Source organism: Lepisma saccharinum, chromosome 16, assembly GCF_977018435.1.
Source record: "Lepisma saccharinum chromosome 16, izLepSacc3.1, whole genome shotgun sequence".
In the NCBI taxonomy this organism is placed as follows: Eukaryota; Metazoa; Arthropoda; class Insecta; order Zygentoma; family Lepismatidae; genus Lepisma; species Lepisma saccharinum.
The window spans coordinates 58,162,984-58,182,900 of NC_139244.1; the positions used below are offsets into that span (position 1 = coordinate 58,162,984).

At 35.5% G+C, this 19,917-nt stretch overlaps 1 protein-coding gene across 1 annotated transcript; it reads left to right on the plus strand.

Moving 5' to 3' along the window:
- The first annotated feature begins 1,160 nt into the window (after positions 1 to 1,160).
- Positions 1,161 to 19,672, plus strand: LOC146000597 (nitrilase and fragile histidine triad fusion protein NitFhit-like). Its single transcript, XM_083138350.1, has 5 exons — positions 1,161 to 1,268; positions 5,182 to 5,337; positions 7,512 to 7,712; positions 9,744 to 9,956; positions 19,493 to 19,672. The coding sequence occupies exons 1-5, from the start codon at positions 1,161 to 1,163 to the stop codon at positions 19,670 to 19,672; spliced, it is 858 nt and encodes a 285-aa protein (XP_082994476.1).
- Positions 19,673 to 19,917: the final 245 nt, after the last annotated feature.

Sequence of the window (19,917 nt, forward strand, 5' to 3'; positions counted from 1 at the left end):
AGTTAAATCTCAGATTCAGATTCTTGTTCCACTCACTCTTCCCTTTATTTAGTTTGACTCCCTCTCTTGCTCCACTCTGGCGGAGTCACTGATCCAACCACTCACATTCCACTATTCTTGTCACATACTCTTGAAATTTTCACAAAGCCCTTTTTAATCACTATTATGATGATATAGCTTTTACACTTCCTTAAAATTGTCTTTAGAATTTAACACACTTCCAAATTGAAAATTGTTATCTATATAAATATTTCATACTGGTCCAGCTATTTTCTTTTGCCTTCACAATTGCTTTGTAATGTGTTTGATTAATGTATTCAGTAGTCCCTACATTTCAACTTTGACAGTAAATTTTAATATTTGGATATTTTTGTCTATTTCTCCTTTTCCTTCTAACACTCTCCTCTCATCTTCAGGAGAAGTAATTTTCTTAGTGATTGAACCTGGAATAAACTTGTGAAATATTGCTGATCCAGCGTTCTACTGTACCATATGATCATTTTTATAGCATGAAGAATTTGTCTATATGAAGATAAGAGGAAAGAGAGAAGAGGTATTAATTCTTAATGCAGTGTTGGTATGAAAGGGAAAGAGTAGACAATGTATAATGTTAAATTATGATTGATAGCTAATAAAGTACCATTATAAGTTTTCATTACTGGCACCAAAACATTATATATTCTGTGTGAAATTACACCTAATGTTTTTTTTTCAGTTTCAAATCCTGATAAAAAGCTTTAAGTAGAAGGTGAAATTATAGTTGTATCTTATTAGACTAATTGCTAGAGAAAGTTATGAGCTGTGTTCTGGTGACAGGAAGACATAAGTGCAAGATGAACCTTAAAATTTACAAACCTCGCTTTCTTTTTAAATGTTACCTGACAACCAATACTAGTGATCAATAAATAGTTCATTCAGTTGTATACGCATATATAATACTGAAGCTCAAATAGTATAATAACATGAACATGTGCAGCTGTAAATATGTAATGTGAATTTCAAGACTGTTCTAGTTTATGTATATTTGTTAACCAACATTTATTGTGATGAAAACTACTTTTTCTCCAGTTATGCATTTTCAGATAAGATCATTACCTAGATACATCCGTTGTATAGAAAACCATTGTCGTTGGTACAGTGACAATTTTGATAACTGTAATATGAAAGGACTGATTGCAGTGTGTCAGCTGACATCACAAAATAAGAAAGATGAAAACATTAACATTTGCAAGAGACTCATTGAAGCTGCAGGTAAAAAGAATGCCCAGGTAAATAACTTTTCATTAAATATTTGGATGTAAAGTTTTATTCCACTTGGTAATTCTGCTATAATTCTCAGGCTATATACTTATTTTTATTACTTTATTGATGTATAGATATTTACAGTTTTACATTAAATGCAGTAATACAGAAAACACGTAGAAGGAGAAAAAGGCAGTTCTGGCAGTGTCTGGAAATTGAGGAACGTTTTTTTTTATACAGGAATAAATCACACACTACGAAGTCTGGTGACCGAGGAAACTGCCTTCGGAAATGTTGCACAAAACATGCTTGAGAAGGTTTTATGAGAATGGAAGTAGCACCTGGACATATTTCCTGCAACACATTGGGCACACATAATGCATTTAAAGTCTGTATGAAACTTCAAACATTCCTCTTTCAAATGGTGGTAGTATCATGTATTTATGTTCAGTATTGGTGAAAATATGGTCTTACAAAATCAACAAATAATTTGCTCGCACCCTATATTTGGTTGCATGTTGCCTTGGTGGGTAAAAACACATGTTCTACCTATCTCAGGAAAAGGAGCTTTGTGTCTCAAACTAGGCATTTCCATGACCAGGTGAATATTGATAGCCATCCCACTCATTGTCTGCACAACATAACTTTTATCCCATGCTGAAATAATTTACCTTCCAGTCTCCATCAGTCTATGATTGAACACTGGAAAGGATGTGTTTCTTACTGTTGCTCAACAGTATACAATACTGAGAACTATGTAATCTATGTGGAGAAGGGGGGGGGGGATGACAGTTTTAAGATAATCTTTTGACTACCCTTATTCCATTCCTTTTGCTGACATCAATTTCAACAGGTAAAAGTAGAGAATTTTTGACCAACTGTGCTTAATTTTTTTTAAAGAATAGTGTCAGTAACTAATGGGTGTTGAAATTTCAAAAACATCTCTCGTGGTGATACTTGAATGAGTAGAATTTTCCAAAATAAATTGATTAATAATTACCTTTCAACAACAAATGCGTGAGTGTAAGAAATCTTGAAAATATATGAGATTAACTAACTAACTTTCTAGCAATCTTAAACCTTATCCTGGACAAGATCAATCCAATCTTTTCCATCCTTACCGGTTTCCTTTAGTTCCATCTCAACTTTATCCCTCCATCTTCATCTTGGCCTTCCTACTGGTCTCTTACCTTCAGGTTTCCAAACAAGAATCCTGTAAACTCTTCTCTCCTCTCCCATTTGTGCCACATGGCCTGCCCACCTAAGTCTTCTTGATTTAATTATTCTAATACTATCTGGACATGAATACAAATTATGCAGTTCTAAGTTATATAACCTTCTCCACTCACCCATCTCCTCATCCCATTTAGGTCCAAATATTTTTTTAAGGATTTTATTTTCAAATACTATTAATTTATGTTCCTCCTTCAACGTAAGAGACCAGGTTTCACATCCATATAATACTACAGGCAAAATTACTGTTTTGTATATTTAAACTTTTAGTTCCTTAGATATTTTGTGAGACGATAAAAGTTTATGCATGCTTCCTAAATTAAGCATTTTTTAAAAAAAAATGAAAATAGAAGCTATTTTTAACTTGTAGTTACTCATCAGTCCTTTGTCAGCCACCATGGATGAAAGATGTGTTGTGAATTGCTTATTGTTTGTCTGTTTAGCTGTAGTAGAACAAGAACATTCTTACAGGTATTATTGCGAAGGTGGTTAAGCAATGTTATGTGCAGACTCAATTCCATGAAAGGTGGAAAGCTAAGTAAACTCTAGAAGGTTTTTGTGCTAACCCTTGAAAGTATGGTGCCTTGAAAACAATGATACCACATGAATGAGAACGTGCTGTGTAATTCTCTTCTATTTTACACAAATAATTTGTACTATAGTTATATTTGGCCTCACAATAAATTTTATATATATATATATATCAGAACACAAACCTATCTATACTTTAGTTTCCAGTATGTTAACCAAATGTAAAGCCATGTATTGGCGCAACATAAATACCATATGTTGGCTCAACAAAAAAAAAAAACACACATTGGACCAACATTGGGAACATGGCCAAAATTCATGTTGCCCAATGGTATGTTCTTACATTTGGCCAACCAATTTCCATACCGTTGGGCCAACCACTTTGGTTACTTGGTTTAGGTATAGATGTTTGAGATTGCATTATGAAATTACAAAAGCATATGTTGTTGAAAAGAAACATAGCACATTCATTTGGTTTAGATATTCTATTATTCCAAATACTACATATGGGAGAAGTGCCGATTATCACACCCCTTCCTAGTTCCGTACCCCGACGTATCTCGTCAGGGAAGTGCTGCACTCTGGTGTGAACAGTTGTACTGATATAGGTACTCCAGCAGAGAGAGTTTCGTTGCACTGCGTGCAGGTGGAAGAAAAGAACGAGAGGTTTAAATTTCTGTGAAGTCCAAAATATTTTGCAAGGTTGTCGTCAATGACATATTCTGTAGTCAAAGGTATGATATAGTCACATAATTAGTGCATAAATGGTATGTGAACATTATGTAGTTGTAGTGTAAAGTGTATATTGTGAAGTGGATTCCGTTGTTGTGGTAGAAGTAGGTGCCATGTTGGCTTTCCCAGTTGTGCCGAATATCAAACCCTGCATGTGTTTTCCAAATACCGCATGGGTGTGATGTTAGGAATAGCATAGGTCCCATTGGAGTGATTACTAAGGACAACGTAAACAAGTTGGTTGCAGGGTTATACCTTATTGTCTAAGTTTTCTACATTTCTACACTAGCATTATCTAGCCTTTTCTGTTCCAAATTAGAAATTAGTGTAATGATTTGGTCTAAGGAAATTACATAATTTACATAACCTCACGAAATTCTCCATTTTTCTTTCAGATGGATAAAAAGAAAAGGAAACAGTGGTCCGAGGAGAACATGAAGAATTAATCATCGCTGTGAAATCTAAAGAGATGGGCCTAAAGCGTGCTTCCAAGTTGTATTCTGTTCCCAAATCCACTTTAAAAGACAAAGTGAACAGTGCCGAACAGGACATATATATGCTAGTTTCCATTAGGTTAGGGATAAAATGTAGAAAGTGAATTAATGAAGTATTGTGTAAATATGGAATCTGTGTTTTTTGGTTTAACAGCCAAGGATATCAAACGTTTAGCTTTTCAGCTCGCAAGAACAATGAGTCAGCTGATGCAAAATGGTTTAGTGGCTTTATTGCTCGCAATTTGTAACACACTTGTATTCTGCAATTTCCATGTTTCATTTGTAATTTGTAACACACGTGTATTGTCATGTGAAGGACCTAACAGTTACTATTACTTTTTTTTAATGAAATACTTCATTACTACTTCATGTCCTTACTTTCGGCAATAAAGTCTTGGAAAATTGTGTTGTTACAGAATCTGTTCTTAATATCACACTGGGGTCCGATATTACGCACAATTTTTTTCAACTCTCAAAATCGTAGAGTTTTGCTTACAACGTTATATACATGTGTATAATATATTGAAAAACATTCGAACCATCAGACGTCTTGGCAATCATTCCATAGTTTGTTTTGCCCTTGTTACTTTTTCATTTTGGCCTATTTTCGCTCTGCCACTTACAAAAAAATCAAAATGGGTGCGATATTTGGCACTTCTCCCCTACCATGAGATTATTTATGTGTCCGATTTTACACATTTGCAGAGTCTTTGGAAATGTGAGCACCCTTTGGTTTTTGACTCTTATTTTAACATAAAATGTCATACATTTTTGTGAAAGAAAAATATAAAATAAAATAATATTCTCACTAGTATTTCTGCAAATATTACAAACATTTTTCATTAAGCAGAATTATATTAAATGACACATATTAATATTTTATTGCAATGAACACACTAATTTTAGTTTACATTTAAAATTTGCCACTGAAAAAAATATTCTATTTCAGGTTATTTTTCTACCAGAATGCTTTGATTTCATAGGACAATCAAAGAGTGAAATATTATCTTTAGCAGAAACACTGGAAGGGCCTCTTCTTCAAAAATACAAAGATTTAGCAAAATGTAATAATGTATGGCTTTCTTTGGGAGGCATGAATGTAAAGGTAAGTTAAGAAGCTTTTACGACATATTTGTAAAAAAATTGAAATATGTAAAGAAATGAAAGGTTTCATGAATTGAAATGTTCAATCTTCATGTCCTCTGGTGTCTATCCCATTGAAGTATATAAAGGGAAAACAACATTTGTGTTGCAAGTTGGAATCAGTGCAAAAAATTATTTGGAGGAAATTAAAGTTTTCATTATGGATGATAACTATGGAAATTTGTACTGTCCCCAAGTAATTTTGTTACATGCTAAAAAGTAAATTATTATGCACCAATAACATTTACAAAATTTGTTAATGTTTAAGTTCGTTTTATCCTAAAATAAACTAAATGCGACTGTACCTACAGTTTATAGTGAGATCTGAACCACTGTGTACAGTATCTGTAGTGGGAGGAAACCTTGGTCATCTTGAGTAGAAAGGGACAATGCATTACAAATATTTCAGGGCCTCCCCCATGGTGCAGTGGTAGCGTCATTGCCTTGTAATCAAGGGGTCCCGGGTTCGATACCCGGTGGAGGCACAAGTGGTTCGGATTCCACTTTAAACTGTACGTCCAGTCCCGATTAGCCTTACTGCGCATAAAGTGGACTTAAAACACCAAATCAATCAATCAATCAAACAAATATTTCATGTCAGAGGTCTTTCAGTAACTTATTCCCCCACCTCAGCCTTATGTGAGGGGTAAAATGTAACAATGTTGTAATAAATGTTTCTGAATAGAAAATTACATGCCATTGATAATGAAAAAAAAACATTATTTTATCATCCATATATTTTGATGATCATTATTTCCCAATAAAAGCAAAAAACAATATTTGAAAAGAACATATACTATACTTTAAACTTCTGTGTGATGTAGTTGTGTTGTATGGGGTAGTTGCTTGGGAGGTCAGAAACTGGAAAAGAAATTTAAATATCATTATATGTAGGATTTGCTGATGAATGTTGATAAGATGAACTCAATGAATGGCCAATCTCAAACATATATGGACAATACGAACCTCCACAGAGGATTGTCCTGGCTGTGGATCCCCACACTGCAGAAAATGCAGCCCAGAATGAATTACATGTATGAGATGTTAATGTTTGAATGCCTTTAGAGAGCTCCCCCCCCCCCCCACAAACGCACACACTCCCATTATGTATAGGGAAATGGAACAAAATAATTATATTCTGCTATTTATTTTCCTCAATAAAATTAAGTCCAAAGTGAAAAAGGCTTTCATAACATAACATCCATTTGGTGTGCCTGTACCCAGGATATTCTTGATATGAGGAAACAAAAATACAGTCACTAATAATGTCAAGGAGCCACTATGGTCCTGTTGGTAGTACATCTGACTACTACGTGGAAAACATGGGTGTGATTCCATGATGCTGGATCTAAAGTCATAATATTCCCAGCCTTGTCCCTGCATAAAGTGACTCTGGATTTCAGCCTGTCTCAAATGAATGGGAACCTAGGGGCAATCATGTGGGGTAAAGACAGCTGGAGCCTGATGCTGATCACAACACATCCAAAAATGGCTAAGGTCAAGAATGTGTGGGACTCTATCTCCACATCAGCCTACCTAGGTATATGTGCCTTCATGGCACAGTGCACTGTGCACAGGAACATTGCAATTGTAAATAGCACTAACCAATTAATATCAATACAACAACATCAGTTATTATGTAAAAACTCAGATGCACATGTGTGTTCAAACACCAACACACACATCATACACACAATTGCACATTTGTATATATTCACCATTAATAAATATTTTAGTAAATAAAGTGTTTTTATTTAAAATATCAATCCCAGATATTTCAACTGCTAGGTAATAAGCATATTGAAAATGAAAGGAAGAAAGGCAAAGTACAGAACTGTGCACTTAGCATTTGAAAAGCGTCCCTGGTGGAAAAGGGATATGGTGTGGGTGTGTGTCTGGTAGTCTCCCCCTGCTGCCTCCTAACATATTGTAAATACAGAATCATCTTACAAAATATTCGCTACAATTGCAATTGCATACTCACCTATTAGTTACATGTGCAAATGCAGTGTCAATTTAAAACGAGAACCTGCCATTAGAACTGTGTGTATGTTTAAACTCCCCACAGACATATTTGATGGTATGTGTGTCATCATCACACACACACAATACCTATTTTACTACTTACTTTTTCAGGTCAGTGAAGAGAAAATAAGAAATTCACACATAATCATAAACAGCAATGGTGAGATAGAAATAGTTTATGAAAAAATTCATCTTTATGATGTGGATATACCAGAACAGGGTGTGAGGATTAAAGAATCTGATTATGTTGAGAGTGGGTCAGAAGTGGTTCCACCAGTTAACACTCCAGTTGGGAAAATAGGTTTAGAAATTGTATCCTTTCTAATTTTTTCTGTATAGTTACTATGTGTGCTCCTGTCACGTATTTTAAAATTTCCATTAATTTATTATTTTCATTATACATTTTAGTATTTGTTAGAATACAAACAAATTGTATTGTTATGATTGCTATTTTGCAGTTTTTCTGTTCTTCTTTCTTCTTTGTGCTTCTGTGCTGTTTCATGCCATTGACAAAATGATAAGGTACAAAACATCACTACACTACAGCTTGATCCTTGAATCTTTTGGACTATTATATCAAAATTAAGAAATTAATGAAAAACAGCACAGTGAAAAGAACACATTTCCCTTTTGACTTTTGTCTAGTGTATTAACACTCAAGCATAATTGTGTGCTTTAGTGGGCACAATCATAGTAATTATGTACGAGTTTAAAAAATTGGATTTGTAGAAAATTCATGTGCATGTTAGATATTATACTATATAGTGTATGTTGGTCTATTTGCCCTACATACAGGGTGTTTTCATAACTTGATTCAAACTGGCAGGGTGGATGGAGATTGACCCGAGGTAAGGAAACCTGGTCCGGAAATGCATAATTAAAAATTTATAAACCAAAACCAGAGGCGTCTTGTGAACGCACATGTGGTGCATGCTGCGCATGCGTCAATTGTGGGAAAAAGGATAGCTTGCTCTGCGACGACATTAATGAGCATTTCTACATTCTAATTTCTTCATATAGGAGAAGTATTTATTTACACGAGAGCGCTCAACTAAGCTTATATTACATTTCTTGGATCTGAAGTGAAAGGAAGTAATAATTCTTTTCCCATAATTGACGCATGCATCACTTCAGATCCAAGAAATGTAATATAAGCTTAGTTCAGTGCTCTTGTGTAAAATAAATACTTCTATATGAAGAAATTAGAATGTAGAAATGCTCATTAATGTAATCACAGAGCAAGCTGTCTTTTTTCCCACAATTGATGCATGCACAGCATGCACCACATGCATTCAAGAGATGCCTCTGGCGAAAACTAGACTTTCTATGACAGTGGTATAAGACAACTGAAAAATGCAGGTTATAGATGTAATACGGACATCCAAGGTGCACTGCTGACAGTATCGGCTGATGATTGGATGCTGAGCCAAGTAACTTCCCTTGTATCACTTCCTGGTAAGAATCCTTGCTGCCCGTGGTATCATCAAAACGACTCCAGGGATGCGAAGTTGTGCTGTCATTTTGAATAACTACTGTAACATTTTCGTCATTGAGTGCTGTGATACACTGTAGTAAATCTACAAGCTGCATCTTTGAGTTCTCTTTTTATTGCACCCTCATTGGCAGCCCCAACTGGTTTTGGTTACTAACTTTTTAATGACTTGTTTCTGGACCATCCTTATCTCATAATGGTACTTCGATCAGTCTCCATCCACCCTGCCAGTTTGAATCAAAGTCGCAGAAACACCCTGTATATTGATAATACATTTAAAGATCTAAATTATTGATAAGACTGCTTTTATTAGCTTTACACACGTTCTCTTCTTTTTAATTATCTTCATTGCTTGTTGATTTCTGTTTTAAATATGCTCAAACTTACCTAAAGAATATTAATATTGTGATATAAATTTTGTTAATGTTAATGTTGTGGCAGATTCACAAATGTTTAACTCCTAAGTTTCTTTCTGTACTGCCATATAAAAACATTGGATAAAGAATTACAGTCATAGGTTACAATTTTACTTTAAATATTGTTTCTTTGTTACCATATTATGGGTAAGGAATCATGATTACTATGACTATATATTGTTCTTGGTACAATTCTGACATTCATTTTGTTTATTTATTTCTACTGTTTTTAATTACAGATATTTGCCAGAATCCATTTCACACTAGCAGAGGAGTGGGTATGTGTTTGGACTCAAGCATGTGGTAGTGACTTTACACTATGTGGTCAATTAAAGCTTAAATATTTCTTTTAATGTAAAGAACTTACTAATTGCTACACATATTTCAACTTTGTGGGACACATGTGAAATCAATAATTCCTTAACTTGTAGATAGTGCTATGATATGCGATTTCCTGAATTAAACCTTGCTTTGAGGAAAATGGGTGCGGAGATAATAACTTATCCATCAGCCTTCACCTTTGCTACAGGTGCAGCTCATTGGGAGGTCATTCTCAGAGCTCGTGCCATTGAGACACAGTGTTATGTTGTGGCAGCTGCTCAAACTGGTAAACACAACAACAAGAGAGCATCCTGGGGCCATGCTATGGTAGGAATTACTATGTATTTCTTTCTATATCATAAGTTGCTTCGTGTAGTTCTATAATGTATCCTAATAATAATATTAGTCTCAGGGCTCAATTTACCAAGCGGTCTCTGCTAAGAAGGATAAATTGCATTGAAAAGGTCTGCACAGATATATTATAAGGGAGGATGAGGGCATTTTTTGAGGTGTTAGTGCTCAATCTGAAATGCTTGACCATATCAACTGCCTTGGAAAGTGGCAACTAGATTTTCAAGGGAACATCTTGCTGTGGAGTCTTTAGCATAAGTACTTTCAGGTTTTTGTTTTGTGCATTTTTGTACAATTTTTGTGGTTCGGGTAGTCAGCATGTATTTCTCATCACATTTTCCTATTTTAACTAGATATAAAAACCATGAAAAGTAAGCCATTATCATATAAAGAGAATTGATTCCTTACACTAGTCTCATATCATTTTCTATACATGATTATGTGTTTTCCCAACATTGATGGGTTGTATGTTGTTGACACGATGTGTCAACATAAAATATTTTGCATTTTCAAAACAACTTCTACCTAGTGTCATGATATCACACACCATTATCCAACCATATGAGGATAATTACTCTCCGATGAGGGCAAAGTGAACTTCACAAAGCATTTTTTTTAAATTAAATAATGTTTCAAGTAATTTATACATTTTAAAGAAAATGTATTATTGGGTTGAAAGCTGACCAATTGAATCAAATATCATTGTCATTACAGTTAATTTATCTCTATTACGTGTTCAGCTGTGAGTAATTATCCTTCACTGAACACAAGTCACCCACCCTTTCTTCTTAAAACTGGAATGTCACAAAAATATGAGAAATAAATAACCATTGGAAATAACCTGACCTAAAATAATAACTAGGGATATGTAAGTTTGTGTTAAATTCATATTTTTAAATATTGTATAGCACAGGCAAGAAAGAACAGCAGAAATGGGAAAACAATGAGACTCACCTTATTCTACATAAATTACACTTGCCTATGTGTAACTACATTTTACAAAAGGTCTAGACAATATTCTGATGGATTTCTAAATGACATAAGAAATATGTATACTAGGGTTGTTACACACCCCAAATTTACAAAGACAGTCCCAGAATGGTATCTTTTGTCCCTGCACCATAAAAACTTTCTTTGGGATGCACTAATGCCCCGGAATTGGCTGGGAAAGCAGAATGATTATGACTATGCTCTCATGAACATTATTTTTGTTTAAATGCATGGGCCAGAGGCGAGGAGGCATCTCATCGGGAGTAGCGGGGATGACCAAGCAAAATATTGAAAATATTGCATTTTAAATATTTTAGAGAAGAACTAAAAATGATAATAAGTTAGGATTTTTGCATATTTGTGCGAAATAAACCAAGCGACAGCAAGAAACAGCTCGAAATACGCAAGAGATTAGCTAAAGTTTAGCGCATCGAAATGAGGTCCTGATACAACCCCTTGCACCGAACCCTCCCACAAAGTTTCCTATTGAAGGCAGTGGTGTTTGATGATTCAGCTCATCGCAGAATGGTGCGAATCTCTCGGTCTCTGCCGATGCCGAGAAAAGGCGCACGCTTCCGAAAAGGCAGACCCTACAACAAGGTCCAACAACCGCTACTTTCCGCCACTCTTGAAGGTCTGGGTCATAACAGGCCTTTCTTCAGCCCCCATCCCCATATTTACAGCCACACGGCAGGGTTTTTCTGGAGTCATCAATATTCTTACGAGTGCCCAGTGGCGTGCTCTAGGAGGGGTTGTTGAGGCTCAATATAAAAATAAGAACTTCAAAGGTATAGAAAAAGATGACAAAAAAGAGGACATGATTACTAAAAAAAAGTACACCTAACAACCTCTTTCGAAAATCCTGGGCACGCCACTGCGAATGTCTGCTATTTCCACTTGTTAAAAGGAAAAACACATATTAAACTATATAATCATATTTAATAATTATCATCGTATGGAATAGAATTATGTATTTTGTAGTCTAAGATCTGTGGTAAGAGCTTTTACGTTGAATTGGCAATGACCTCGGCGTTTATCACAGAGAAATATTGTACCCCCCCCCTGCCCGTTGAAAGATTGACCCTGACGTTTAGCAAATCTTGCGACGATTGCAAGGCCCCCATCCGTTCTTAATATTGAAATCTCAATATGATTCAATACAAAATCTCGACGGACACACCAGATATTTAATAATTTCACTCACACTAAACATGTATTTCTCTGCTTTCCGGGAGCTGAAATCTGAAGATGTAGGAAGGAAGAACCATTATAATATTGTCCATGCACTCCATGAGTTGAAAACAATGGGATCATTTAAATGCTTCACACCTTGCTTTCTGGCAGTTAGAGGTGCTTTACTGATACATTTTACAATTGGGAGTGCAAGGTCAAGAGAAAGAAGAAAAGACAAAACATATACTCATTAATTGTATCTTTAGTCTTTCCAGTTCTTATTTGGTTTCAAATTGTCCATACATTTTTCTTTCATCTTTCTTACTTACTAATTTACTATTATTATTATCATTTTTTGTTTTGTTTTCTACTTTTCTTATTGGATATATTATACTGTTTGTAACTGTAGACTGTATTCTGACAAGGGTTAGGTGGGACAACAGCATACACTGAACCTTGCCCGCTCAATAAAGATATATTATTATTGTTATTATTATTATATTATAAGTGTTTTTTATTCAAGAAAAGAATAAATGGGTAAAAATGTTCAAGCAAGTTATCGTCAATTTTTGCGTAAATGTTTCACATGAGAAATACGACGATAATCTTTACATTTTTTAGGCAGACCTATGATATGCCCCTGATTTGATGTATTCATACAAATTATACCGTTTAATTATAATTTAAAACCAGATAAAAACAGAATGTTTTCATTTTATTGCCCACAAAAATTAGCATTTTCCATCGTTTTTTCTCACTTCCATTTATTACATTTTGCGTGAAAACTCCATAGAACGCGAAGCCCTGGACGCTCACCTCCTTCACCCACCTCTTTCTACGCCACTGACTTCAGAGGCCCAACTACAAATTTTTGTCTGTGGGGTGGGGGGGGGCAAGTACCAGGCTAAACGTACCAATAAAAATATAATAATAATAATAATAACAACAATAATGACACCATTACTACTAATAATGGTAACTAGTTACTTTTAAAATCAAGTAACCGTAACAGAGTTACTTTTTTCCAATAGAAGCAGTGTGATATTTGTAAGGGGGATGGGGGAATTCCCCCCTCTGGAAACTTGTGTCCCACTATCTGCTTGATAAATTTTATCACTGGGGGAATTATATTTGGGGGGAAATGAGAAATTATTGGCAATTTAGTTGCTTTTTCCCGCCTTGCTATTCAATTGCAACATTTTCTGTTGGACAACTGCAAGCTCCATTTGGCGAACACAGATGTGGCCTCAAGCACTACTGTATTCCTGGAACTGTCAAATAAGTGGCCCGGGTTGAACACCACCTCCCCTTTTCCCTTTTCTTTGTCCACAGAATTTAGCACGAAAATGCCACCACAATCAATGTGAAAGTTACAAATGAGTTGTCACATGACTCGAACTTGTCACCACAGAACGTCAGTATTTGTATGAGTGGAACAATAGTAGCCTATACGAAGATAGCCTTCATGGAACTTTTGACCTGAGTGTGATAGCGTTTACGAAGTCATTTTTTTAAGAACAAGTGAGCTCTTTTTTAGAACAATGACCTAGATTTCTTTGTGAAGCTAGAATGTTAGTGGAAAAAGTTAGCTTCACTAGTTCCAGACTCTCCAATATCAGGAATCTGGCTTCACAATGAATGAAATCTGGTGGGGGTGAAGGCTGTGTTGGTCAAAGGATGGGTTCTGAAAATTTGCAAGTGGATGTGCACAAGAAGGCAGAGTATTAAAGTGGTGAGTTCCTTTTGATTGCTGGTTGCCTGTGAAAAAATAAGTGAAAAATTACACGGCAATGGCTTGATGTATCTAGTGATGTTAATCATACATTATTTTTTAACATCACTGAATTAAAACACATGGGCCGGCCCCCGTGGCGGAGTGGTTAGCACATTTTGCTACGACGCCAAGGGTACTGGGTTGGAATCCCGGCCTGGCCATTTGTGAGTGTCCATTCATCAATTTCATCACATCATCACTCACCCACCTCTTTGCAATCAGCCAAAAGTGGCAGAAAAGTGAAGTAAAATAAACTAAATCAATCAATCAATCAAACTAAAACAGATTGGTGAGTTGAAATGTGGTATCCTTTGTTGGAAAATTTGTTCAGTTTGACCATGCATTGTCAAGTTGATAGTTTTGTTATTTTGCAGCAAGCTAAATACATTTATAAAATATCATGACTAAAAGTACAGAAGAATCTATATTGAATTTAGTCTCTTAATCAATACTGTAACAACAATTGATTATGAAATTACGTACACAATGATGGGCGTTAGATATATAATAGAGGTAATCGCTATTGTCTTGTATTCAAGGAGCCCCATACTAATTAGCCGTAACTTGGCGGGGGCACTCGCCCAATTAACAAATTTTCAGAATTAACAAGCTAATGGAACTTGTGTTAACCTCCTGGGACCTGAAAAGCAAGTTCATGAGTAATTTTTATGATTTCGCAAATGTAACCGTAATTTAGCAAAGTAGTATTGGGCCCTATTTTTATGGGGTAGAAAACTTTTGGATTCTACCCCCCCCCCCAAAGGTATGTCCAAGTTCGATTCAGATCCCCAAAAGTTAGGTCCAGACTACAGATTTCTGGGGGTGGGTGTCAAAGTCTCACTTTAAAAATTGAAGGTCAAGTCCTGATTAGCTGTTTTGATCATAAGTGGACTTGGCCTTTTCTTTCTGTCAAGATTCAAATTTAAATCGGCAATTTTTAGCAATTATTTAAAATATATGTCGTTCAAAGCTCTTTTTTTTAAAAAAAAAATAAAAATAAAGTTGAGTGGCATAAAACGAAGTTAAGTATTTACAAAATATTTAAAAATACCAAAATATAGCTTATTTAGGGTTTGTGAGTATGTACAGTATGCCAAACTACGTTTGCCTTAATCCTTGTTTCACTTTTATTTGACGTGGCTATGAAGCAATTTTGCTAGCCAAGGAGATAACCTGAGGAAGGGAGCAGTTGACTCCCGAAAGGTAGTTTGGCATACTGTGCATACTCACAAACCGTAAGTAAGCTATATTTTGGTATTTTTAAATATATTTTTTAAATACTTAATATTCTACTAAGTGAGTAATTCGCACACGCCGAAGATACGAATAAAACAAAGTGTAGAGTGACCCCATTTACCATTTAAAATTGTCGAGATACCATCCCCTTGCAACCCCTCTCCTCTAGAGGCCACAAACATATGTGTATATAGCTATATATATATATATATATATATGTATACACACACACACACAAACACACACACACACAAACACACACACACACACACACACACACAGCATATAAAGCATTATCTCATGCGGCTTCTAGCAGGGACGGCGACAAGGGTGGGCACGGGTGGGCAAGCGCCCACCCAAAAATTCCTGTGCCCACCCGATTGCCCACCCAATCAAATTCAATAAGTACATATACTTGAGGATATATGAATAATTCAATAAATGAGTGTATTCTGGTGTTCATAACATGTATATTTTACTTGTGAATATTATCTATGCTGAAATGTTCATATATTATCAACCCATAAAAAGCCAATTTTGTCATTAAAAGTGAAAGTAATTACTATAGCTATTGAAACGAAAACTGTGAACAAATGAATACTTCCATGATTAAAAGCCGCTAGTAGGCTTAGGAGGCTCAAAATTATGCAGGGTATGATCAAAATTAGATCAGAATTTAGGATGAACTTGAGGACTGCAGCTCTGGGCCTCCACATATGTATATAAATCCCGGCCTGGGTATGGTTAATATATCTCCAAATAAACAAATAAAAACATCATCTTAGCGTTACTTCCTCCAGCAACACAATAAATTATTTCGACTTTTTAATTATTATTAGAATAATTTAATCAAGAAGACTTAGATGGGCAAGCCATGTGACGTGAATGGCAGAGGAAATAATAGTTTACAGGATTCTTGTTGGGAAACCTGATTGTAAGAGACCAGTAGGAAGACCAAGACGAGGATGGAGGGATAGCGTTGGTATGGACCTGAAAGAAATCGGTAAGGATGGGAAAGATTAGATTGATCTTGCCCCGGATTGGGACAGATGGAAGGCTTGTGTTGCTGTAGCGATAAACCTTCGGGATTAAGTATGCTAGAGAGTATAATAAAAAAGTAATGTAAAGTGCCCCCCTGTGCTCTGCACCACGCCATGAAGGCGTATAGGGTGTGTGGAGTTAGGGCCCCATACCTTCTTGGTCTCGGCCAAATTTGGAGGTGATGTGATCAGAGTATAATATAGTTTTAATTAGCTCTGCATTGAGGTGTCCCTTTTTTATTTCATTACAATTTTTATATACCTGTCATCTTCATATATCAATATGGTATGCGAAATATCAACTTTATATTCGTACTACTAATATGTAGGAATCACAATAATCACTACAATAGCTAAGTAAATAAATTTTAATAAACCAATTATGTGTGGAAAAAGGTGTCACGAAGTATCCATTAAAAATTTTGTTTTTAAGCCCACTTTTATGCTCAGATAGGCTAATCGGGACTAAGTCTACAGTTTAACGTGTTGTCCGAACCAGTGTGCATTGTGCTTCCACCAGAGGAGGGGGAGTCGAACACAGGACCTCTCTATTATAACGACAGCGTTATGCCATTGGGGTAACATATATACAGAAAGAACTCGCACCAAACGTGGCATTTTATCACCACAGAAGATGCGTTCATTTTAAGAGGATGATTGCCTGATACAAATATTTGACGCTTTCGGAAAACAATGTCATTGTTCACGTAATTAGCTGCCTTGATCCACTAATGAAACGCTGTGCAATTGAAATTACCACTTCAACTTTCTAAGAGGTATGAACTAATGAAACTCCATTTTTTGGAAGAGTAAGTTGTGGATGATTTGTTTTATTTTAATAATGTTATTTCATTATTCATTAATAATGCTAATTTTGATAATGACGACGGTAAGGTTCAATGCTGATTAGATGAAAGTAACGAAGGGGCGAAAACAAACACACGCTGACACTCAAAATACAAACCCTCATAAATTATTACTTTGACAGTGGTTCCAGGCACCAGGGACTCGTTGCCCTGAAAGAATTAAGTTTCCAGGGTATGCTGCACAGGATAGAGGTTGACATTCTAGTGTGTTCGAAATGGTCATGCCATACAACCAAAGACATCTATGAAAAAAAGATGAATTTATACTGGTACGGTGATCAACTTCAATGAATTCCTTGTGTCCTAAATCATTTTGTTACCTCAAAAAATATGTTCATGTAACCATACGTGTATTATTTCTCCAGCATTACTAACATGACTGTTCAGAAAATGAATAGCAACTTAGCTAATAATCTCTTCTATTCTGAACATTTTTTTCAATCTTACTTGTTTATTACTTATGAGTGATATTTTGTCAAAATAGCCTTTCATTAGCCGAGGAATACTTCATGGACAATGAACAAAGAATTGGTTTTCCATGTGTGTTTTAAATCATTCCTAATAAGATATTCATTTTAATCCAAGCATTCAGTGGCGGCGATTAGGAGGAGCGGGAAGTGGGGGATGCAGTTCCCCCATCACATTTGCCACTGTTTGCCCCGGCACTATGGCCTTTTTATGCTAAGCCTTTTCTACCAATAAAAAGTATATTGTCCTTGCCCCTCAAATGTTGGCACCCAATCGCCGCTACTGCAAACATTCAGATAGATTTGTCAGTTGTGCAAACCTTATGTGCTACGAAAAGTGACCCCCAAGGAGTAAGAAAACTCTTTCAGTCAAAAACTCATACGATGAAAATACTATGCTCAGGAACATGCTTTTAAATTGCGAAAATCTTCACGATTGTCTACCATCGCACTTTCTATCACTGTCGCCGAATACATAAAATCAAGTATGTGCCTTTTATTTGCAACACAAGCTTAAACCTAATTCACATTTATTTCACTGTATTAACATGCATGAAAGAATGTAATTAGAATGTATGGCTGCGCAAGGGTAAACACTTCCTTGAAATAATTATGTCCATCAGAGACAAAGCGAAAGAAAATAGAACAAGATGCGAGAATAGATTAGAAAATATAAAGAGGAAAACAAGAAAAGGAAAGGGAAAAGAAGTAAGAGGAAAATCGGGAGTGTAAGAGAGATGAGATACATACATACGTCTTACATACACATACGTATATACTATATATGGTCTTACATTTTACTGCCCACCCTAATTTATCAATATGGAGCTTCTGCCCACCCGGTCGAAAATTTCTGGCGCCGCCCCTGGCTTCTAGACAATCAGTAGAATCCCCCCCTCTGGATATTTCTTAAATACCACACTGAATGGAAGTAACGTTTCAACAGTTACTTTTACAGTTACTTCATGACACTTAAGTTGCTGTATAAGTGTCATAAATTATTGGTGATTTAGGACTTAAAGTGAACCGGGACCATCGATAAATTACTAGTTTCTCCTGCGATAAAAATGTCCATCCTTTGTTGCATTAATTCTGCAAACATTAGATGAAGAGGAAATGAGAAAGTTGTTGAACTAAATTTGTCTCCTGTCGGTGGCCAGTGGGTAGGCTTTGGGTGGCAGGTTTATCGCATGTTTCATCTTTCCTTTGGTAGTCCTCAATTCCAAAGCGATATGCATACCTTGGAAGGGGGTTGATATTTCCCAGAAGCAAGAAGATGAGATTAGGAGGAGAATTATTTCCTATTGCTGACACTTTGCCATTGTCAGTTGTGTACTGTGAAGTATCTCTTGTTTCTGTAATTTGTTCATCTGTGGCCTTATAATTTTCCCTCGGATGTAAGCAGCATCCGTTAGTTTTCTTTCTTTGCTAGAATACTGGATTCATTTGAAAAGGGACATACTGCAATATTTCAGTGTTTTTACGGTACTGGTACTATGAATGAAACTGAAGAAGACGAGAGCTAGCAAGTGCGCATATGAATGGAAAATAATGTAATTACTTCTACGTGATTTAATTAATCTAAATTCCTGGTAATTTAAAACTGGATGTTAAATTATTTCCGGTTAGAATTCGCTAATTTGCGATTCTTCAGCATTTCTGAAAATTTTGAAAAAAATAGTATGTTTTGGTAAGTGCTATTCGTTTAAGATGTAAATGAGAAGCTAATTTGCTGAAATGACAGCTGTGACACATCTTTACTTTGGATTCAATAATAATAATAATAATAATAATAATAATAATAATAAAAATAATAATAATAATAATAAACGGCATTGTACCTCAAGTAGAAAGAATCGTATTGAAAATGGATTTGGGCAGATGATTTTGTGTCAAATCCACTGGTAGTGTTGTGTGAGATAGAGTCTATATTTCTAAATCATGTCTTCTGAATATTTACTTTTAGGTGATAGATCCATGGGGAATTGTGATTGCTCAGTGCAGTGAAGGTTCTGGGTTTGCAATGGCTGAAATTGACTTGGACTACCTTAATAAAATTAGATTATCCATGCCAGTGTGGGATCATAAAAGATACGACCTATATGCAAATGTGACAAGTGAAAATAAAGATCTTTCATTGAAGTAGATCTCCATCTTGGTGAGATGAGATTTGAAGAAGCTTCAGTGCAATGAAGTAGGCTATGTTTTACTGCTCTCAGTAATTGACAATATGAAACTGTATGCTGTGTACCTCTCATTGGTAATACTTAGCATGTAAAAATAAAAATATATTAATTTATTTAGCTTATCAGAGATCTTTGTTGAATGTATACAGTAGCGTTACACAGAATTTCATCACGGGGGGAGGGTTTTTTTCAAAACTGTTTATCC

Excerpts from the sequence above, each read along its gene's own strand:
- LOC146000597 (XM_083138350.1), top strand. The coding sequence starts at position 1,161 with ATGAAAGGACTGATTGCAGTGTGTCAGCTGACATCACAAAATAAGAAA. Across the intron at positions 1,269-5,181 it reads CAGGTAAAAAGAATGCCCAG|GTTATTTTTCTACCAGAATG; the intron begins GTAAATAACTTT and ends ATTCTATTTCAG. Across the intron at positions 7,713-9,743 it reads GGAAAATAGGTTTAGAAATT|TGCTATGATATGCGATTTCC; the intron begins GTATCCTTTCTA and ends ACTTGTAGATAG.